This window comes from Siphateles boraxobius, unplaced genomic scaffold (genome assembly GCF_051911475.1).
Source record: "Siphateles boraxobius isolate OS27281-9 unplaced genomic scaffold, OSU_SipBor_1 81, whole genome shotgun sequence".
Lineage (NCBI taxonomy): Eukaryota > Metazoa > Chordata > Actinopteri > Cypriniformes > Leuciscidae > Siphateles > Siphateles boraxobius.
In genome coordinates this window covers 2294850-2320000 of record NW_027509210.1, presented here as the reverse complement: position 1 = coordinate 2320000, position 25151 = coordinate 2294850, and the positions used below count along the sequence as shown (strand labels likewise).

Genomic DNA, 25151 nt, shown 5'->3' with positions numbered 1-25151 from the left:
GCCCGGCCCCCTAAGGCCCGCCCATAGCGCCGGCCTTGCATATATATACACATACATATATATTAGGGCTGTAGCTATTGATTCTTTTTGTAATCGATTAATCTAGCACTTAATCGATTGATTAATCGAGTAATCGCATAAAATTTTTTTGGTGTGTTTTATTAACAGAAAAGTTATATTAAACTTGTGTCTATTTCAGTTAAAACTGTTATAAGTTATATACTATAAGTTATATAGTATGCAAGTTATAAAGCTATCTCATATGTGAATTTTCCTTTAAGATGTTATAATATAACCACTCTAAGCATCTAAGCATATTTGTGTATTCTGGTAGTTTAACACTGAAGAAGAGCTGTAATGTGACTTGTTGTTGAACACGCAGTAAAAGCTGACGCCCTTTTTTTCCCGTGCGTTTTAACTGAAAAATGAGTACTCCGAATCTTCATTAAAAACCAACAGGCTGGGGACTTTAATTTTTTGTTGTCTGTATTTGGCAGACGTGAAATACAAACAAGGTCTCGCAAAGACTGCAATACAATATTTGTTCCTCCATCACGTCCCGGTGTGTACAGTGAATGCATGCTGAAATTATTGTTGCGTGGCTACATAAGTTTAAGCATATGTGATGCATTGCTGCAATTGGTCTGACTGGCGCGTGTGTGTGTGTGTGTGTGTGTGTGTGTGTGTGTGTGTGTGTGTGTGTGTGTGTGTGTGTGTGTGTGTGTGTGTGTGTGTGTGTGTGTGTGTGTGCGTGTGCGTGTGTGTGTGTGTGTGTAGGGGTTATTTTTTTAGGCTATACTCTTGCAATTGAACGTGATAGTTACGTTTACTACTTAAAAATGTCATCAAAGCTAAAAATCATATCTAGTCAAACCGCATCACGACATCGCTACAAATACAGTATGGGATTAAAATCAGCAAACATCAATAGACTTAGACTACGTTACCTTGTTTCAGCGAGTTAAGTGTAAGTGTATTAAGTGTGTAATGATCCCACACCTTAGATAATTTCTGCCGTTTATTTACATATTTATTCTCCGCCATCCGCCAACTAAATTCAAAATATATGCTTCCTGAACAGGTCCGTGTGAATAAACGGTTCGTGTGAAACAATCAAATCCCTCCGCCGCGCGTATAGTGCGTATATAGGAATTTAACGAGGCTTCGAGGCAGAGTTTTTGCCTCGAGGAATTTTTGTAATCGAGTAACTCGAGGAATCGTTTCAGCCCTAGTATATATACACATACATATACACATACTTTATATTTATTTTAATCAATATTTAATAAATTAGAAAACAAATCTTTAAAATAAACTGCTTATGCTTATACTTTAGATGGCAACTTCTTGAATCTGCAATCCTATTACAGCATTTTTCACAAATTAAGTAACTGTTTAAAAATATATAAATATGTGAATAAAAAGGAAGTAAACACTGTAACAGGGCACTCAGTAATCTGGTCATTTCGTGCGCACTGGTAATCATATTTTTTCAAATAAAGACAAGGTAACGCTAATTTTACATACAGCACACAGTGAAAACGATATGAATATGAAACAGTGGGCAACTGGATATAGCACAGCATATTTTAAAATGAAGGAATTAAAGTGTTTCGATGGCGTCTCATGTGAAGCTGAGCTTCTGTTCATATTCACTCGCTTCACATGGACCGACCGTCACTCGCAGGAACACGTTTATGAGGCTACAAATACACACTTCACAAGATATCACAGCTGGATTCAATTCAATCTGCAAGGTTTGTGAAATTAAATGTTTATTAGATATTCAGAGATGTGTTTAAATGATGTAGATGCGCATTTGCTGAATGTTGACGGTAAATGATCAAGTATTTTAGCTTGATTGTTTGCCTTTTCTGTTACAAATAATATAAAAGCAAACGATTTACTTTTCCACATAACATTTACTTTCTTTGTTTACCAGTTCTGTCTAACAAAGTATTAGATATGACTGACTGACAGAGATCGTAAACTAATGAAGACGGACAATGTGAGCGATCAGGTGCTGCCATTCTCAGTGCCGCCCGTCAAAATAAAAGTCTGGAGCGCCGTCAAGATAAAAGTCCCTCTTCCAAAACATCGGCCAATCAGAAAATGCTGATGCCGATATTTTAAAAACGCCAAATATCAGCCACTAGTTATAATTGTTTATATTTTAGATCTGTCGGGATGGTTTTCACGTGAAATTGCGTAAATGCGTCACTCGCCCATGTGTGTCTCGTCATACCCGTAAATAGAGTAAAGTTGCTCCGGCTGCTTTACCGCGTGTCTGGTGTGAGAGGTCAGAGGTTAGTTGAGTGAGTATGTGTGTGTGTGTGTGTGTGTGTGTGTGTGTGTGTGTGTGTGTGTGTGTGTGTGTGTGTGTGTGTGTGTGTGTGTGTGTGTGTGTGTGTGTGTGTGTGTGTTTGTTAGTTGAAGAATCATCTGTTTTAAACAAATGAGTTTGTAATAAAAAAAGAATCAACATAAGCTTGGCTTTAGGAGACAAAGAACTGAGGGATTTGAAATGTTGTAAAAGCGATGTGGAGATGATGGTGTTTTTATTACAACAGGTGAGTATGGGATTTTATTGAACAGATAAGCAGTCATATGCATCTCTCTAACAGAGTTCACTTTAAAGCATTATCTATTGTGACCAACAGGAACGTCTTCAGCTAGTCAGCTTGAGATGCTTTAATCTAAACTGGTTATATTTCTTATGACTAGTAGTGAATGTGTTATGAGCAGCAGGATAATCATATTATCCACACAGAGCCGGAGCACAACCACAACAATGTTCTTCTGCAAAATGCATACAGTTTTTGACCAAAAGTTGCACCTTTAAATAATTAAGGAGAAATTAAGAAAAATACTTATAGCAATCCAGTGCTAAATCACAGGTCCATCACAGTATAGTACGAGATTATTGATGACATTTTAAACTGGAGTCAGTGTTATTTTAGCATTAGTTTAGCAACTATTGCAGATTTTATTAATAGTTTGAATTATTTTTTTAACTATAATAACTCTGGCTGGAGTAATAAATAAACAGCTTTCAATCGTGATCATCCCCATAAAAGAAGAGAAACAAGATCAGATGCACATGGATCATGGAAACCAACATGAACATTTCTCCTCATTTAGACCTAATGTACGTCGTATTCCCACGTATTTGACCCTTTTCCCACATCAAATAAGGAGGACAGGCGTCCAATTGCATAAAGAAATCTGCATGTTTTCATCAAAAGATTAACGTTTGATGATAAAAGTAGCGTGAAACTTATTGAGTGTTAATTCTGAACCCTGTATACAAATAAAACAACATCAGTGAAACCTCCAATACCACACACACACACACACACACACTTCACCTTCTGGCACAGGTGACATTACACACAAACACTTCACCCTCTGGCACAGATGACATTACACACACACACACAAACAAACACACACACACACACACACACACACACACACACACACACACTCACTCACGCTAACATTAGCCTCTGTCACTTCTCAATTATGGCAGCCATTACAATGGCACATCTTACAGCGACACACTTGACAATATCCAAACAAGTCGGGCGTTTTAATTAAAAGTTCTGTGTTTCCGCGAGCTCGTCACCTGCCGTGTTAATTACACACACTGCTGCTGCTCTTATGCCTTTATTTTCAGACCGATAATTACACTTTTTTGAGTCTCTTCACCTTCAGGTGCGAGGAGAAAACAAGGTCTGCTGTTCCCACCCCAGCACGGAAAATAAGGGGACTCGTTAAGGACAAGACCACACGTTAACACACGCACACAATCAGAGGAAGACCACACGTTAACACACACGATCAGAGGAAGACCACTCGTCAACACACACGATCAGAGGAAGACCACACGTTAACACACACGATCAGAGGAAGACCACTCGTCAACACACACGATCAGAGGAAGACCACTCGTCAACACACACGATCAGAGGAAGACCACACGTTAACACACACGATCAGAGGAAGACCACTCGTCAACACACACGATCATAGGAAGACCACACGTTAACACACACGATCAGAGGAAGACCACTCGTCAACACACGATCATAGGAAGACCACACGTTAACACACACGATCAGAGGAAGACCACTCGTCAACACACACGATCAGAGGAAGACCACACGTTAACACACACGATCAGAGGAAGACCACTCGTCAACACACACGATCAGAGGAAGACCACACGTTAACACACACGATCAGAGGAAGACCACTCGTCAACACACACGATCAGAGGAAGACCACACGTTAACACACACGATCAGAGGAAGACCACTCGTCAACACACACGATCATAGGAAGACCACACGTTAACACACACAATCAGAGGAAGACCACTCCTCAACACACACAATCAGAGGAAGACCACTCGTCAACACACACAATCAGAGGAAGACCACTCCTCAACACACACGATCAGAGGAAGACCACTTCTCAACACACACGATCAGAGGAGGAAGACCACTCGTCAAAACACACACGATCAGAGGAAGACCACTCCTCAACACACACGATCAGAGGAGGACCACTCGTCAACACACACGATCAGAGGAAGACCACTCGTCAACACACACGATCCGAGGAAGACCACTCCTCAACACACACGATCAGAGGAAGACCACTCGTCAACACACACGATCAGAGGAAGACCACTCATCAACACACACGATCAGAGGAAGACCACTCCTCAACACACACGATCAGAGGAAGACCACTCCTCAACACACACGATCAGAGGAAGACCACTCATCAACACACACGATCAGAGGAAGACCACTCGTCAACACACACGATCATAGGAAGACCACTCGTCAACACACACGATCAGAGGAAGACCACTCGTCAACACACACGATCATTGGAAGCCCACTCGTCAACACACACGATCAGAGGAAGACCACTCGTCAACACACACGATCATAGGAAGACCACTCGTCAACACACACGATCAGAGGAAGACCACTCGTCAACACACACGATCAGAGGAAGCCCACTCGTCAACACACAAGATCAGAGGAAGACCACTCGTCAACACACACGATCATAGGAAGACCACTCGTCAACACACACGATCATAGGAAGACCAATCGTCAACACACACGATCAGAGGAAGACCACTCGTCAACACACACGATCAGAGGAAGCCCACTCGTCAACACACAAGATCAGAGGAAGACCACTCGTCAACACACACGATCATACGAAGACCACTCGTCAACACACACGATCAGAGGAAGACCACTCGTCAACACACACGATCAGAGGAAGACCACTCGTCAACACACACGATCATAGGAAGACCACTCGTCAACACACACGATCAGAGGAAGACCACTCGTCAACACACACGATCAGAGGAAGACCACTCGTCAACACACGATCAGAGGAGGAAGACCACTCGTCAACACACACGATCACAGGAAGACAATTCGTCAACACACACGATCAGAGGAAGACCACTCATCAACACACACGATCATAGGAAGACCACTCGTCAACACACACGATCAGAGGAAGACCACTCGTCAACACACACGATCATTGGAAGACCACTCGTCAACACACACGATCACAGGAAGACAATTCGTCAACCTACACGATCAGAGGAAGACCACTCGTCAACACACACGATCATAGGAAGACCACTCGTCAACACACACGATCAGAGGAAGACCACTCGTCCACACACACGATCAGAGGAAGACCACTCGTCAACACACACGATCATTGGAAGACCACTCGTCAACACACACGATCAGAGGAAGACCACTCGTCAACACACGATCAGAGGAGGAAGACCACTCGTCAACACACACGATCACAGGAAGACCACTCGTCAACACACACGATCAGAGGAAGACCACTCCTCAACACACACGATCAGAGGAAGACCACTCGTCAACACACGATCAGAGGAAGACCACTCGTCAACACACGATCAGAGGAAGACCACTCGTCAACACACGATCAGAGGAAGACCACTCCTCAACACACACACGATCAGAGGAAGACCACTCGTCAACACACACGATCAGAGGAAGACCACTCGTCCACACACGATCATAGGAAGACCACTCGTCAACACACACGATCAGAGGAAGACCACTCGTCAACACACGATCAGAGGAGGAAGACCACTCGTCAACACACACGATCAGAGGAAGACCACTCGTCAACACACGATTAGAGGAAGACCACTCCTCAACACACACACGATCAGAGGAAGACCACTCCTCAACACACACACGATCAGAGGAAGACCACTCGTCAACACACACGATCAGAGGAAGACCACTCGTCCACACACGATCATAGGAAGACCACTCATCAACACACACGATCAGAGGAGGAAGACCACTCGTCAACACACACGATCAGAGGAAGACCACTCGTCCACACACACAATCAGAGGAAGACCACTCGTCAACACACACGATCATTGGAAGACCACTCGTCAACACACACGATCAGAGGAAGACCACTCGTCAACACACGATCAGAGGAGGAAGACCACTCGTCAACACACACGATCAGAGGAAGACCACTCGTCAACACACACGATCAGAGGAAGACCACTCGTCAACACACGATCAGAGGAAGACCACTCGTCAACACACGATCAGAGGAAGACCACTCGTCAACACACGATCAGAGGAAGACCACTCCTCAACACACACACGATCAGAGGAAGACCACTCGTCAACACACACGATCAGAGGAAGACCACTCGTCAACACACACGATCAGAGGAAGACCACTCGTCAACACACACGATCAGAGGAAGACCACTCATCAACACACACGATCATTGGAAGACCACTCCTCAACACACACACGATCAGAGGAAGACCACTCGTCAACACACACACGATCAGAGGAAGACCACTCGTCAACACACACGATCAGAGGAAGACCACTCGTCCACACACACAATCAGAGGAAGACCACTCGTCAACACACACGATCAGAGGAAGACCACTCATCAACACACACGATCATTGGAAGACCACTCCTCAACACACACGATCATAGGAAGACCACACGTTAACACACACGATCAGAGGAAGACCACTCCTTGGTAACGTATGATACTTAAATGAGACATTACTGAGAATCATCTTTAGTATTTAACTTTGTCTCAGATGTTTCTCCTAAAGTGCTCAGTGGCTGCGTTAACATGCACAACTTTTGTTTCAATCGACTGAATTCTTTCCGATTGATGAATCCGAACGTAGTGTTTACATGCACGCTAATCATGTGATCGGGTTGATGTGTGTGTGTTTATGTGTCACAAGTTTCAAATTGGGATAGATGTTTTGGCATGCGCTCACTACATGAATATATACAAAGTTTCCTGCTGTTTGCGCATCATAACTATTCTCCTACATTGGTTCTTTATTTGTTTCAAACAGCAGACTTAATATTTATCTATTTCTAGTAGGGCTGTAACGATATGCGATATGAAACCGAAATCGCGACACTCAGATCCACGAACCTGTCTCGCGTGTGAAAAGGCAGAATCACGACACACACCTTCCAACTCGAGTTATACTTCCCATCCAGATCCAACGCTACCACATCTTTAAATTACTATTCCCTAGTTCACACATACAAATAAGTTAGATAGAATAAATGGTTATGCATATTTGGCGTGCTGTCCGGAGAGAGGGCTCTGAGCTCGGATATTTGGCCCGAACCCAGAGTACTCCCCCTGTATTGCTGGTTAAGAAGTAACCAGGCGAGTATGAGGAGACGGGGTGGTGGAGGGATGCTGAAAAACTGTCGAGGAACATTGGTGAGTCAAATGAGTGTATATATAGGTCTCCAACTCAAGCTGACTGGATAGACATGTTGAGAAACTGATTGTCGACATCTGGTTGGAATCATGTGATAATTGGATCAATTATTTGAACGTGCTCCTCCCGAACCTTGTTAATAAAACATCATTTGGTATTATTTAAAGTTAACATTATAAAATACGTAGACTTACACAACAAAACTAGTTGAGGATAAATTCTTTAATTTTACCTGTAACGGCCGTTTAACCCCTTTTTACACTGCACACTTTCTACCTTGCAGTCTATGGTTTCTACCAAGGATATATTGGTGTAAAATTCAATTGGGAGTTTGGACAGGGTGTTTATTTTAAAATTGACAGGATTTTTTTACTTTTATTTTGTATTTACTGTGCGGCTTGGACGCGGCGTCCATCAAAAATAGACTAGGCGCCTATCTTTAGCGAAGCAACGCGGAGAGCGGCTTCTGGGACGCTTCTGAAACGCGCCGCATCGCGGCTGGTGTAAACACAAGCATTGATGTAGCCGTGTCACAGCCGTGTCTCAGCCGTAACGCGCCGCAGACGTGTGCAGTGTAAATGACTTCTCACAGTTCAGCTCACTTAGCACGGCGTCCGTAGTTCGACTGGTCGAGACTTTTTTCCAAAGATGGCTCCGCGATGGTACTGTCTTTATAAAGTATATTATTATTAAACTGTCTGTACACTTACAAAGTTCTCAGTGCTTCGGTTTGTATGTAGAGACCCTCATTAAGCTACCGTGTTAGTGTGGGGCTATTTTGAGCCTTGTTAGTGGTATTAACTAGTGATCTCTTTTTACTTATTATATGCCCCATATACTAGCGTTATAAGCTAAACAGGTTTTAGAGATAAAACTCTTTACACTCGATTATCATGAAAACAAATCCCAGAGAACAGTCGACTCTGTACCAATGTGTTATTACACCCCAGGTACATTTTGTGCCGGAGTTCTCCTTTAATTTTGTCTCAGATGTTTCTGAGATGTTTCAGAAGTGGGGAAATAGAAACCGACAAAAATGACTCAAGCTATAAAATGATTGAGTAGAGCAGCTCAGATGATTTGATGAGAAATGTTTGAGTTTATATTGAGATCTCTGACTTTAGATTTCAAATCTGACATTATTGAGATCTTTTATGAAACTCTAGAGGAGACACATGAGATTACTGGCGTCTTTTTCTCAGGAAAAACACTGAGATTTCAGTAGTCATCTCCAATTTGTTCTCACTGCTGTTTAGGAGACACAATTGAGACATGAAAGAGATTGAATTTGTCATTTTTCTTTCGTGTGCCTGTGCAGGCGCAGCATGGGAGTGAATCATGGGAACATTCAGGAACCTGTTTGAAAAGGGCAGGGCGATTTTCCAAAAGATCATTGTGAACGGCAGTATAACAGAGTGATGGCTGTTCATTACCCACAATGCACTTTGGTCCCATTGTTGTTTCATGAGGGTGTTGAATCACTCGTGGACAGTAGCGTCTTCAGCCGGTACACTTTCTCAGGCCGTATTCAAGTCTTTCATTACAACTCTCGGACAGAACGGGATCAGAAATGACAGTCAAGTTCAGGCATACAAATAAAACAATAACATTCAATTACATTGATCTGAGCGGATTGAACTGGATCGCTGGGCCGCATTAACCGAAGCCGACAGATGGAAGGTGGACTATATTACCATCACAGGACAAAACTGCGCCAGATTAGATCAACCTGGACTCGACTATCTGAACTAAACGAGACTCCATAAATAGATGAACCACAACGAACGAATCTAACATTAACTGAAGGTGAAAAGCAGCCTGCGTTTGACTCAGGAGACCAGAACACAAAAACAGGAAGTAGCTCTTCCTGCACTTCCTTACACACATCAGCGTCTCTGTCCAAAACAACACTCGATCGGCCTTCAAAATCAACCTGTATATCACACGCTTGGCATCAACATGCCTTTTATCTCCTTTCATTCTACTTGTGTTTCTGTTCATGGGTTTTTTACTCCAGCAGGGTTTTTCTGGGAAGCTAAAACTCTTTGCAAAATAAACACAAAATAATATAAAAACACAGAAATATAATAATAATAATTCTTAAATCAGTATTGTTTTTATTTGTTTACAGTAAGGGATTCATGTAGATCCTTACATAATACATTTATTTGAAACTAAATTTATATAAGATTGTAACTCAGAAAACGTATTTTATGTATATTAGATTTAAGCTTAAAACAAGAAAAAAATTCAAAATACATTTTGAGAACAAGAATTTAAATTTAAAAAATAGTAAATAATAAATAATAAAAAAGTAAATGGAAAATGTACCTTATTTAAGGATGTTAAATAATAATATAAAATAATGATTAATATATCTATCCTGTTTAAGGATGTTAAATAATACTAAATAACGATAAAAAAACAATGAATTTTAAATCTACATTGTGTAAAGATGTTTAATTGAAAAAGATTATTTAAATGCACATCATTTTTATTATTTAGAAACAATTGCAGAGAACCATGCAATGTATACAGTCAGCATGAATCTTATGTAATGCAGACAAAAAAAATTAATATAGGGAAGGGTTTGATTTTATATTTTGGATCATAAAAATTTTCAAACTTAAATGGATGCAGGCGAAAATTAATACAGGCATCCATACTCAAAAGTCAAGTCACCTTCATTTATACAGCACTTTTAACAATATAGATTGTTTCAAAGCAGCTTTACAGTGATAATAGGAAAAATTCAAGTTCTGTTTATTTCTAAAGCACATTTACTACCGGCCGCCAGCCGACCAAAGTGCTGTACAATAAATACAATATAGATACACAATACAGGACAATCAATAATCACTTATAACCATTAAAAACAGGATCCATTACATGTTAAAAGCCGAGGCAAACAGATACGTTTTAAGAGCAGCTTTAAACTCAGAAAAAGTGGAAGCCATTTTTATTTGGATCGGGAGATTATTCCACAGATTATTCCACTTCGAAGGCTCCATTTCCCCCTTTTTTTCCAAGCGGGTTCTGGGAATATGAAGGAGGAGTTTGTTTCCCGATCTGAGTCCACGCTTAGGAGTGTACGGGTGAAGTAAGTCCGTCAGATAAGATGGTGCAAGATTATTTAAAGGTTTGTAAACCAGTAGTAGAATTTTATATTCAATTCTATACTGAACAGGTAACCAATGTAGAGTTCTCAGAAGGGGTGTAATGATCGAGTTTTTTACATCCCTCCAGGAATCTAGCTGCTGCATTCTGAACGACTTGTAAACGAGAAATTTGAGTCTTTGAAACACCATAGTATACAGAGTTGAAAGAAAGAAAGGTTTTCATTTTAGAGAGAGAGCGAAGATTAAAAAAAGCTAGATCCCACTACAGAGGCAATTTGCCTGTCAAATTTCAAGCCATTGTCGATTTCCACACCCAGATTTCGCCAAAGACAATAACTTCCGATTTATCGGAGTTTAGGAAAAGAAAATTTTTTGAGAGCCATGATTTTACGTCATCCAGACACACTGATAAACTATTCAGAACATGTTTTTTTTTCCCCGTGGTCAGAGGCAGATAGATTTGCATATCATCAGTGTAACAGTGGAAAGAAATGTTGTGTTTCCTATAGATGGACCCCAAGGGGAGTAAATAGAGAGAAAAAAAGAGTAGGTGCCAGAACAGACCCCTGAGGTACACCACATGTTAGCTTACGTAAAGAGTAAAGAGGAAGTGAAGTTTCCTATTTTAACTGAGAAAGTTCTGTTTGTTAGGAAAGATTTTGAACCAGTTTAAAGCCGCCCCTCCCAGACCCACATAGGACTCCAAGCGAGAGATAAGAATTGTATGATCAACAGTGTCAAAAGCTGAAGACAGGTCCAGCATAACTAAAATGACAGAATCACCAGAATCAGTAGCCATTGGGATATCGTTAAGAACTTTTACAAGGGCAGTTTCAGTACTACGCAGTGATTTAAAGCCTGATTGAAAGGTCTCATAAATGTGATTATTGGTTAAAAACGACTGAAGTTGTAAGGAGACAATTTTTTACATCACTTTAGAGATAAATGGTAGAACAGAAACAGGCCGAAAATTTGCTAAATTAGTAGCATCCAGTGAAGATTTCTTTAGTACAGGGGTGACAATGGCCATTTTTAAACTCTCAGGGATAAACCCTGATTGCAGACAATTATTAAGTAAAGATACAAGCCCTGGTCCTACAATATCAATTAATTGCTTCAAGTATGGACTCATTGACATCATCATTTCATTATTGGTCACTTGTATTTGAGCTCTCAGATTAGTAATTTTGGCCCCAAAATGATTCAAGAAGTCTTCACATAATGCACTAGTAGGATTATGGATAGTCTGTCCAGAAGGATTCAGTACCGAATTTATAACCAAAAAAAGAACTCTAGGGGTTTGATGATGTTAATAGGAAATTACAGTAACAGAGATTGTTTTGGCTTTACAGCAGCTCTAGAATAAAGTTATTGTCCAGATAAAGTTAGTTTTGATTGATTCACTTCCGTTGCAAAGATCATTAGTTATTAACATAGCGGCCGCTAACACGACACTGCTCTAACAGAAAACCCTGAACGTGAAAAGGTTCATAGCAACATAGTGTTGGCCCAAATCCGGCCCACATCTGGGCCGTGTGAAATCCACATGTAACGGATGTGAGCCGGATCTGGGCCGGACCATAATGACGTCAGATGGAAAGGAAAGTGGTTTCAGAGGCGGAGCCAGTTATTTCATGTTATTTTCTTCCTAATAACGTTCTGATGATCATTCACAGTAAGACCAGGAACATGAATTTTGATTTCATAAGCCGCACCATCGCCTCCCTGCGTGACGTAAAGGCTAATCAACATGCAGAGAGTGTTGCGTCTGCACCCTTCCTCAGCGGTTCAAGCACAAATGGGTTTAAGAGCCCCGTTTCCAGGTCAAACAACCTGTGTGTGAGAGCCCAGACCAGCCTTATCAAAGCAGCGCACAGATAAAGAGCAAGAAACATATTCACAAACACACACATTTAATCACAAAGAAGTGGCTACAGGACACAACAATGTCAACAGAGAGGGAACCAGCCAAAGGCATGCTGGGAAACAAACTCTGGTGACCTAACTTGAGGACACGACGAGCTTTTAGACGGCCTTTTTGGGGGACGAAACCAGTTAAAAACAAGAGGAGCTATTGTGCCGTGAGGGGACGATCTGTCCAGATTGTGATGCTCAAATTATTCACTTTCATTAAAGGAAATATTCACCCGGAATTGATTTTTAACCTTTATAAAGGCTTTCTCTTTCAAATAAAAATCTGACAGCTATGGGTTTATTATATTATTATCAAATGAAATATAATATGCTACCGAAAATATGGAAAAATTACAATTTTGCTCACCAAGCTTGCATTTATTGGATCAAAAATAAAGTAAAAATTGTGAAATATTATTCCAATGTAAATCAGCTGTTTTCTATGTGAATATATAGTAAAGTGTAATTTATTCCTCTGATCAAAGCTGAATTTTCAGCATCATTACCGTGTCACATGATACTTCAGAAATCACTATAATATGATGATTTGAAACATTTTGGATTATTATAACGTTGACTTCTTTAAAACATAAAAAAGAAAATATTGATTCCAAACATTTGACCAGTAGTGTATAATCTAGAATATTATGAAATATATCAAATTCACAATGTGACTTTTTTTTTCTTTTTCTTTTTTTTTGGTTCCCCATTTTAAAAATCTAGTGCATTTTTAGCACTTTCGATGCCATTTTTGTATTTTTTTACTTTCAGCAACAGAGTGAATTTGGGCCAGATGGTACAAAATGCAGCCAGAGGCCAGAAAATCAGAACACAAGGATCAGGAACTGAAGATACTCTTGATCAAGGCTAATTTTCTATATAAAGTAGAGATGTTTCAGCTTGCGTGTTTAGTCTGTGTATGTATTGACATCAGTACGGCACAAGAGGAAGGTCATCTCAGGATTCACACACTCTTCTGACTGCACAAACACACTGATCTGTTCTGAACGAAACGCAACAATGATCCTCCGACACCACAGCACTGACGTAACACTGGCGTTTGGCAGCTTTTCTCCAGTGACGTCTCCAGCCGTCAGCGAATAAAGCTCTCTTAGCATTCTCGCTACTACAGCGATCAAATCAAGAGGCCAAAATGATGAAAGTAATTTTCATGTGCATTCAAAGTTTAGAGGATATGATTGCATGAAGATTATCTGACACTAGCAATGATGAAAAATTTTAATTCAGCAAAAGTCATTATAAGTTTTCCATAAGCAAAGAAATAACATGATAATTCATTTATGAAACAATGTAGCGACTTTTATCCTGATTCTAAGGATTGTCAATACCTCAGAAAGCTTTATAATAAATTAATTAATATATTCATGTAATATAATTAATTAATATTATACATATATATTTTTTTAAGGATCATTATTTGAATATGAGCAATAAAATATAATTATATATGTAATATCATAGCAATTAATATTATTATTTTTTGATAATAATTACATACATTATATATATATGTATATATTGTTTGTTTATTTATTTTTAAGGTTCATTATATGATTATGAGCGTTAAAATTATAATTATTTGTATTTTACATAGTAACAATTAATAATTATTTATAATAATAATTATGCACACACGCATAAATATATATATGTACACACACACACACACACACACATTTTGAGCCTTGAAACACACCTCTAACCACTGTACAACAATATAAAAAACACATTAAAGATAAACTTGTACAATACCTGAATGCAAAAACAACAAAAAGTCAGTAGTCTGACTCAACTCTTCTGAAGTCATGATGCTGTGAGTGAAGAACAGACCCAAATTTCAGTCACAATTCATTAAAAATCATCTCCTCTATTCATAAACATATTGATGATCACTGATGTCAAACCTGGCAGGTTCAATCCTGCTATCGCACAACTTGAGGAGACCCGAAATATGGAGTCATTTCAACCTAAATAATAGTGTAGCACTGGGAAAAGTCATGAAAAGTTGCTGGAGTGACATTATTTTTAGAGTAACATTTTTAAAAAACAATCCCACCAAGTCAGAGGCCTGAAAACCTGCCTATTACACGCAGGCTCATTATTAGCATTAGATAGCAAATCGTAGCACTAATATTGCTATTACAAGCTAAAACGCTCATTAATTCCTAATCTCAAGCACAATTAAAGGGTTTGATATTCCTCCGCATGTCTCCCTCTCTCCGCCTCGGCTCTTTTCTGCTCGCTAAGAGAAAGACAAAGACTCTGGGAGAGGTGCTGGATAGTGGGAGGAGAAATCTTCTTCTCTCGCTCCATCTCTGCGCTTAATGCAATCGCTGGCGTTTGACTGACAGGCATAACCAAAACAGAGCGATGCAAATAGCAACGGCTTTTTTTCCACGCGTTATTAAAATAACCCCACTTTTCAACGTGGCTTAATAAGCCACGGCTGTTACCAGAACAAACGCACGGGCCTATCAGCCGTTAGCCGAATCCTCTCAAACGCCAGAGACTGGCACGGGAAACGGGCACGCTTCAAAACCGAGAGATAATGCATAAATTTAGCGCCGTGCCCACACGTTCTCATGAGTTGCGTGTTATTTATTTCATTTATTCTCATTTTTCCTCAACGATTCACACTTTATGAAACATTTCCGAGTGATTGGAAGCCAAATGCATGGCAAGTCGCATGGCAACAGACTCACTGTAGTTTTGAGACCCCCTCCATCCTTCTGCCCGACTTTACAACTGAGGAAAACTGCGGCGAAAACGCAGGAACCGAGGGGCAAAGAAGGGGGAAGGGGGCGGCATGCAAATTATCCAACCCTAAACAACACTCAAGTCTGAGGAAAACAATAGCAGCCATTGAAGACATGAAGACACACTGGGCCACGACACCGACTGCACTGACACACACTCTCAGTCCTCCATCTGTGCTTCACATCACGATATCAATGCTTGAAATAAAACACAAATGCATGCATGCATGCCGTGTGAAAAGCGTGCACCGGAATGAGCAGCGCATTCCATATGTTGCACTGGTTTCCGTGGCTTTTCTTCCTGAATCCACCTCCGGGGTCAAGGTCATTTATTTTTTGTCGCTTCTAATTATTTATTTATTTGCCGCCGCTTTATTTCCCCCCCTGCAGGAAACATTCATCAGAGACGGAATTAAAATCAGCTCATTGCAACCTCCGACGTAATAAAATGTCACGTTTTATAAAACATGCACTTTAACAATACAGATCTCTGTGGTCCATAAACCCTGCAGGTGTGTGTCGCACGAATTATGCATGAGTGTGTTTGTGCAGAAAACAAGACGAACGCCGTCATGCCACAACAATCAAAACTCGCATCGCAGAATTCTCACAACAACTGTGACTTGCATGTCTCTCACACACACACACACCTGAAGAAGTCTCAAATATCTCCCCACACACACACAGTCGTGACACAACAATCAAACTCACATCTCAAAGCAAGACGCAAAATTCTCACAGCACATGAATTGTGACTTGCATGTCTCTCACACACACCTAAAGAAGAAGTTTGCCAGGTCAAACTCACTAATATCTCCCCAAACACACACACACACACACACACACACACACACACTGCATGTTCAAACCAAGCTCATAATCACTCTGTGACAGCGACAGAGGCCGTTCCACACCGCAAAAAACACACTTGTGTTTCATATGACATACTTGAGCCGGAGAAATGTCCACTTCCCAGAGACGTCGGTCCGTTGTTCTTCCCGCTGCTGACAGGAGGGGAAAACATCTACAAAACAATCATGACAACACATGAAAAACTTTCACAAACCGGCCCTGAATGAGAGAATATAAAACACACACTGGTTAAAAGCATTTCTATTCCCTGCAATATTACGATTCAGTCTGAGCACAACATTATGCACTGTACGACATCATAAATGCATGCATAATCTTACTGTTAATTTGATATATAATATATAACCCTCTGATGTGATTGCAAAAATCAAAACCAAGCCAAATTTCACATAAGCACATAAACTAGCCTGAATGCCAGTTCAGCCCTCGACTGTCTGTCTGTTGGACAGCTGGAATATTTTTGGAACTGTGGCTTCATAAAAACACATTTCCTGAGTCAAAACTTCCCAAAAGCATTTCTCACAGGATGCACATTTAAGGCACATTCGTATTTTTTTTTTACTTTTGACACTGAACCAGATGAAGACATCATCAGTCCACTAGAATCAACTCTAATCTCAGAATCATCAAGGAATGCTAATGGGATTTCTTTCAACATTTGGAAGAAATCCTAATGGGATCAAACAAGAATCCTGTAAGATTCTATTGGATCTTTTTTTTTTTTCTTCCTGTCTTTAGAATTTCATACGAGTGGAACTGCATTTGATCCCATTAGATTATAATAACGAGAAATTCCATTAGAATTCCTTAAGGATTTTTTTTTTTAAAAAAGGGTCAACACAACATTCATAAGACTATAATAAAGAAAATGAAAAAACACAAGAAAAGACTGAATAAAGTGGGATATACTACCATTGATGTGGGGAACATTTTCAAATCGCTGTTTCGCATCTATAAGACAACAGAATTACTAATGCAACATCACATCTATCAAATCCACATAAGCTTTTGCAACTTTCTTTCAGATTTCAAATGCAATTACGCGGCACGGTCAGTGCCCAAAAAAATCATCTTACAACACTTCTACACAAACATCTGCGCACAGAAACACAATGAAATGTGACAAAACCAAACAAAGTGTGATCATTGACCTGCAGCATGGAGACGTAAAGTCACTTACCGCGCTGAAATCCAGCAAATCGCTCAGTTCTTTATCCGTCCCTAACGCGGCCATTCTCTGATGATGATGATGGTGATGATGATGGTGATGATGCATTTTTAGAAATATCACATAAACCTAAAAACATGGAAACAGATCGCAATGAGAAAACACCCGATCAGGAGGAGCGTGTCTGATCTTCAGAAACACACACGCGCGCGCACGCGCTCGCGCTCTATCACTCTCACGCACACACACACACACACACACACACGGACCCACGGCACGATCGAGCCCCAAAAAATCCACTCTGTGTGAAAGAGAGACTGTGGATCAGAGGATCATTCTTCCACCAGGTGAAGTGGACGCGCAGGTGTCCGGTAACGCGATCACACATTCAAGATGAAGAAAGTCTCCAAGTGTCCCTCCGGCGCGCGGCTTCAACAATCCGAATCAACACAGCCGATCAATAACTGAGTGAGATCGGGGATTAAACTAACACTCAGGTCGTGTTTTGTGCAGCTCGTGGAGTGTTTTATTGACAGGACGGACAGTGAAGTCTCGCTCAGCTCGTCTTCAGTGCGGCTACTGCAGGAGCGCTTCATACAGACAAACACACTCCGGAATACCGCGCGGAAAAGCACAACTTTCACTGACACAACCTCGCATTAAACGCTTCACCGTCTGATCGAGTGCGCGAAGGCGTTGGTTCGACTTTTAAAAAATATGTCATATTTGTGCGCGCGTCCTAGAGCACAAACGACCGCGGAAAGGACCAACTTTGGGTCACTTGATATATATATATATATATATATATATATATTATATATATATACTTTTTATGTGAATCTGTGTATTAATAATAAGAATAAACAAATAGGTCAGCACAATATTGATATTTTGATAAAGAAAAAAACAATTGATGTGGGAAATTTCAATATTGCTGTTTCACATTTATAAGACAACAGAATTGCTAATGCAACATCAAATGCTTTCTTCCAGATTTCTAAAGCAAAAAAGAAGAAGAAAAAAAATTTAATTTAAATGTGACCCTTTAAGGCCCGTTCACGCCAAGACCGATAACTATAACGATAACTAGGCTATTTAGCGCTAGTGCTCTTTAAAGCAGGATGGATTCTGATTGGCTGTCAGTGTTTTTATTGATTATCAGCTGGGGAAAAAATTGTTTTGAAAGCGATTAAAATTACTGTATATAATTTCTCTGGGCTGTCATAGTTGTGTTGTGGGCTCTAGTATTCTTTTATATAGTTATAGAACTATATCTTTATAGTTTTCATAATTGGTGCCCTCTAAAAAAAAATGCTGGGTTGTTTCAACCCATGTTTGGGTCAAATATGGACAAACCATTGGTTTAAATTTGGTTGGGTTTAACATGGATTTAAAAAAACAGTATTTTTTAGAGTGTGTGACTGACCTTAAAGAGGCAGTTCACCCAAAAATAAAAATTCTGTCATCATTTACTCACCATAAAGTTGTTCCAAACCTGTATAAATTTCTTTTTTTTCTTCAGAATTTGATCCCCATTGACTTCCATAGTATAAACAAAAACCTCAATGGTGCCCAACTTGATGGCAAGTAAATGATGACAGAATTATCATTTTTGGGTGAACTATCCCTTTAAGATTCAGCCCCTCAAACGACAAACGCATCCTGGTAATATTTGAGTAAAATGTGTTTGTTAACATGACTTTAGCTGAATGAAACAATGGCTGATATTTTATCCTCAGCAAAAACCCCGACAGCACTTTCCCAAACACCTGCAACTTCACCTGTCAAACACATCCACAAAAACTGATGCAGTTTGATTAAAAATGATGTGGCTCAAAGTTTATCAAATTAAAAGGTGGGTTTATTTTCGAAAGCTGATGATAAATATCACTTTGATCAGAATCTGTAGCTTGCATCTGGATCATCATCAGTTTAACTGATCAGTTGATGTCATCTGTGGTTTCAATGCATGCATGGCTTTCATAAGAATTATTTAATATGGTTGTAGTGGTGGATCACACACACACACACACACAGGCCTCATGTGCGTCTCTTTAAGAGGTCTGATGTGTCTCATTTCACACACCTGCACCCAAACCTTCCTGTGAACCACAGATCACACAAATATCAGCACGCATATGAAGATGTGGATTGTTGCAAGTTACAAGCACATCCGACAGACTCGAGTCTCGAGGAAAGAGGTTTCCAGGCCAATCCTGCATCTGTCAGATGGAAATCATCTTCACAAACATATTCAAAAGACTAAAAGCACAGATCACCTATAAAACCATTCCCGTGTTATGAAACGCTCAACCAAGAATGTGTTTTAAACTACTGATGCTGTTCAGGTGAGCCAGGAAACAGATATGAATGAGCCAATCATCCTGGGGACAGAAACGCATCACTTCCTGTTTGGCTGCAGCGCCTCCTGGTGGATTTGAAGATCTTTAAGATGTAGCTAAAGTGACTCAATATGCAAAAAGTGTCACAGCATCTTCTTCACGGATAGATTTCTTTAGTGTTTTACTGGCGAATGCTGAAAATCGATATTTGTGCAGCAGAATCTGACTAACATATGACATAAATTTGACGCACATATATGCCAATATTGCTCATATACAAATACAGAAGTGTAATTCAAAAGTTAATGGCAAATAAAATAAAAAAACAGGAAAATGTATCCTGTTGGGGCGCTAACGAGTCTTGTTAATCTGGTTTAACCCTGCTTGCAGATAATGTAACTACATCAGGAAGTTTAATACTCGTGTGACTGATTCTGAGTAAAGTTCTCAGAAAAAAAACCCCTAAAAATAAATAAAATTATTCAACCCTCAAAAAGTCAAATGTTGTGCAGAATCTCTCTCTCTCTCTCTCTCTCTCTCTCTCTCTCTCTCTCTCTCTCTCTCTCTCATACACACATATATATATATATATATATATATAAAATAAATAAAAATAAAGATAAGAATATTTCATTATATTATAGTAGATGATTTTTGAAGTTTTAGAGGTTATTCAAATGATTAAAATTGTCTTTTTCCCCCCAAATTGTCTCATAAGTTGAGTGTGCCTAAACAAATAAAAATAAACAGAAATTTGATTCAATAGTTAATAACAGAAAACAAACAGCGCACAAAACATGAACATTTATCTTGGGGCACACAAATTGATTAGAGGCAGATCTAAAAAAAAAATATATATATATATATATATATATATATATATATATACACACAGAGAAAGAGAGAGCGAGAGAGAGAGCGAGAGAGAGAGCGAGAGAGAGAGCGAGAGAGAGAGAGAGAGAGAGAGAGGGAGAAAGAAAGAGAGAGAAAGAGAGAGAAAGAGAGAGAAAGAGATATATATATATAGAGAGAGAGAGAGAGAGAGAGAGAGAGATAGAGAGAGAGATAGATAGATAGAGAGAGAGAGAGAGAGAGAGAGATTTTTCAGTAATTTTATAGACTTGTAAAAGTGTGATTTTTTTCAGTTATTCAGAGGCATGTAAACCACAGTAGTCGAAACAAGTTTTTCAGACTGCAGCATTAATAACTGAACCATAAGCAGAGAAACATAAGCACAGGCTTCACATGTGATCACAGCTGTGGAAACAGAGAGCTGTGTGGAAACGTCACACAGATTCATGCAAAAATACCGCAGTAATCAATACCGGCAGCAGTCTGGGGTTACCAGCCGATTCTCCGGAGTTCAGAGGATCCGATCGGGAAAATGCAGCGCAGACGCGCATGGACAACATTTCAACTGTTCATTTATTCACTTTTTCAGCTCTGTGCACTTACATATAAAACAGACCTAGTGTGTTTAAGTCCCACACGATCCAAACGGGAGCTCATGCCTGTTGCACGACAAATGCAAAAAATACATATAATAATGCACAGTGTTTATTTCAGTTATTTTCCAGATTTTCAGTTGTATTTTTATATATTTGGTTACTATATTAAACACTGTGCATCAAAACTACTTCCGAAACTATAGAGTATTTTGGTGTGAATTCATCTGTCAGACAGTAAAATGAACCTCAAACAAAATTAAACTAGATGCAAACTTCGGGTGAGAGGAAGAACATCAATGAATAACGTCTTGAATTTAGCTCTGTTTCTCACTGCAGAAGAATACTAATATGATGTCTTGTTTAGAGCCTGAAAATAACAACTCGAGGAAGAATAAGGTCCTCCTGAGGAGAGCGAGATTAATGCACAAGTATTTCTGAAGCACACAATGCTAACATGTCTTAATACTGACACAATGAGGATACACACTAAGCCTTTAAGCCTGAGACTCTCCGCGTCTCCAGATTTGAGATTGTACTTTATTATCTGTGCTTGACATGTAGATCTACATATAAAGGTTATGATGCCGCGTGTAACGAGACGGCCCTCTTGCATTTGTCGGTGATTGTGTGTTAAAAGCTCAGACAGCGAGCGCAGATTAAATCAAGGATCAAATGGATCTCCTGCTCGGACGGGTCTATCTGGGTCAGTGCTGGAATTACAGCGGAAGTGTTTGGGTATCATTCGCAATTAGTGATTATGCGGGAAAGGATTGACCACAAGCGTCAGAGATCTCCGAGAAGCATCAGAGATCACATGACGGAGCAACACACTCATCCGGGCTTCCGTTCAGCTCGAAAGATTGTGATGAGAAATGTTTGAGATCATAGATATAGATCATAGATGTGTTTCTCTGTCTGGATCTGAGATCTCGTCTGACACAGAAAACACGTGTCTGGATACTCTGGGTTAAAGACATTAGAAGCAGGAAAGTCCTAATTCTCCATTTGTTCTACATTCAATCTCATTCAAGTATTTTTCAACTATATGTTTATATACTTTTTAAACTAATACATATTTACAGTATTAATACATTAGTATATTTAATTAAAAGTTGATATCTAAAAAATGATATATTATATTAATTATATGATATATTTAAATATATATATTTTGTTTAAATATAGTATCATATATTTTAATGTCCATTAATATTTTATATATATATATGTATATTTGAACTTTTTAAAATAATACATATTTACAGTATTAAAATATTTAATTTAAAAAAGTTAATATCTATTATATTAATTACATGATATTTTAAAATATATATATAAATGGTATATTTTAAATATATAATAATAATAATTCATATAAATGTATGATGTTTTAATATATATATATAAACATATATACTTGTATATAGTCCTTTAGTCAAAAATTTTTTTTTTTTACTGTGCAGTAATTTCTGTAAGGGTTTGAAATGATGGTTCCTACGATTGAAGAACATGTGAATTTTTAGTCATTTCAGAGTAAAAATATTGATGTTATATATATATATATATATATATATATATAAGAGAATATATAAGAGATTCTATGGGAAAGCAGGGAAGAATGTGAGTGAGCTTTTCAGAAGAAAGGACGTTCTGTCCCAAAAGTCAACTTGTGAAAAAAAAGTGAGGAAGGGAGTTTGAAGGAGCAGCAAGTGCATTAACTTAAATTCCTCTGGTTTTCCAGCTTGTTGGGGAGAGAATGAGTCGTAGTCAGGAATGATGACATAAACATCCAGCTTTTCCTTCAGAAAACACAACATTTGCCAAACACCTGCGGCCTCCGTCTGAGGGCATCGAGGGCCAGTCAAACGCTTTAATACTCTTTGATTCTCTTCATTTAGAGACTGAGTTACAGCACATTCCTCCGGACAGAATCTCCTCCTAAACATTCCCATCCAGACCTCCCCGAATAACTGTCCCGTTCCCTCCCAAACCCCAGCTGGGGCATCTTCAGCTTCGGCAATTAAAACAATGTGTGTAACAGACCAATCCAGCGGTCGAGCCACAACCTTTCCACCGCCCACCAACCTCTGTGTGTGTGTGTGTGTGTGTCGGAGTTTATCCCAGAAATGTGTTATTGGACGCTGAATGCCAAGCAGATGGTACTGCGGTTGGTACAGGTGCCACAGGCTTTGGAAACGGGAAAAAATCCTGCCAGAGTTCAAGTCCAGGGCACATCCGTCCCGGAAAAAAAGAAATAAAAGAAAAACAGGTTTGTTCAAATGAAAAGGTTTGCAGAGCGAAATTACACTAATGCCTCATTTAAGACTCAAAGGCCAGAGTTGAAAGCTGCTTACTAAAATATTGTATAAGCTATTGTGTAAGCTGACATATCAACACTGCACTCCTCTCGAAGACAGTGGCCTATTTTACTGCGCACATGCATTATAATGCACTTAACACAATAACAACATCATACAAATATCATGCATGTACAATGCAAATACTCTTAATGGCCTGTTTTGACATTTTTAAGACACATTCAACTTACACTACTGTCCAAAACTCTGGGTCTGTACATTATTTTATTCTATTCTATTTTTATTTCATTTTATTATTTATTAATTAATAAATCCTGTCCTTTTAAACCTTCTAGTCATCAAAAAAGTATCTGTTTCCAACTTTTTTCCAACCCCAAGCTTTTCAAATGGTAGTATTTCACAAAAAAATTTAAATGGCTAAAAATTCAGATTTTTCTCAGTCAGAGGAACCATCGTTTCAACAGAAATTGAAAATTAAATGCTTAATATCATATTTACTGCACGGTAAAAATTCTTTAAATAATGCTGTTTTGACTAAATGAACACAAAATAGAATACTTATATAAATATATATTTATATATATATATATATATATATATATATATATATATATATATATATATAAGTGCTGTCAAATCGATTAATCACGATCAATCACATCTAACATAAAGGTTTTTGTTTATATAATATACATATACATATATATTATATATATATATATATATATATAATATACATATACATATATATTATATATATATATATATATATATATATATATATATATATATATACACACTTTTTTGCACATTTTGCACATGAATTATTGGATCAATTTAGACCGTTTGAACTGATTCAAGTAAATGAATCAAACTTTCCAACTCTAATGCTGTTTTTACTCTAAACCAGAGATGGATTTTAGTAAATAACATATTTAGGACAAATAAAAAAAAATTGCACATTAGATAATCACAATGTTGCTCAATTTTATATATCGGCATTAAAATCATCACAAATATATGGTGTTTATTGGATGTATTGGCCAGGCCTAATCCGAGCGCAGGTCACACGTCAATCATGATTATCGGGAGCCCGACAGCACAGAGTCGTTCTGGTTCTCCTCACGGGCTCATTTGCATCTCACAGGCCTAAAGCTCGTCATAAAGTGCATGTTGAAAGCGGGACCGGCTGTTGAAAGGCGGGTTTGATACAGGAAAAGTGCGGGCTCAGCAGATAGGCCTCTTTTTAAAATAATCTTCCTTTTGGGAGCGCGGCAGAGAGCGGCGCACTCCTCTTCCCGCAGACCTCGCTTTGGACGGGGAAATAAATGTGTGTTCATGTGGCCACGGG

General features: G+C 39.0%; 1 protein-coding gene across 1 annotated transcript in view; it reads right to left on the bottom strand.

Annotated features, from left to right (window-relative positions):
- Window positions 1–18333, bottom strand: part of LOC143730823 (transcription factor 4-like) — a gene marked incomplete at its 3' end in the record, with an annotated part of 119301 nt that extends 100968 nt beyond the window's left edge. The window contains exons 1-3 of the mRNA XM_077221372.1: window positions 17705–18333; window positions 17437–17475; window positions 16600–16675 (exon numbers count right to left, since the gene is read on the bottom strand). Coding sequence (XP_077077487.1) covers window positions 16600–16675; window positions 17437–17475; window positions 17705–17800 — 211 coding nt within the window. The remainder of the gene's footprint in view (window positions 1–16599; window positions 16676–17436; window positions 17476–17704) is intronic.
- Window positions 18334–25151: the final 6818 nt, after the last annotated feature.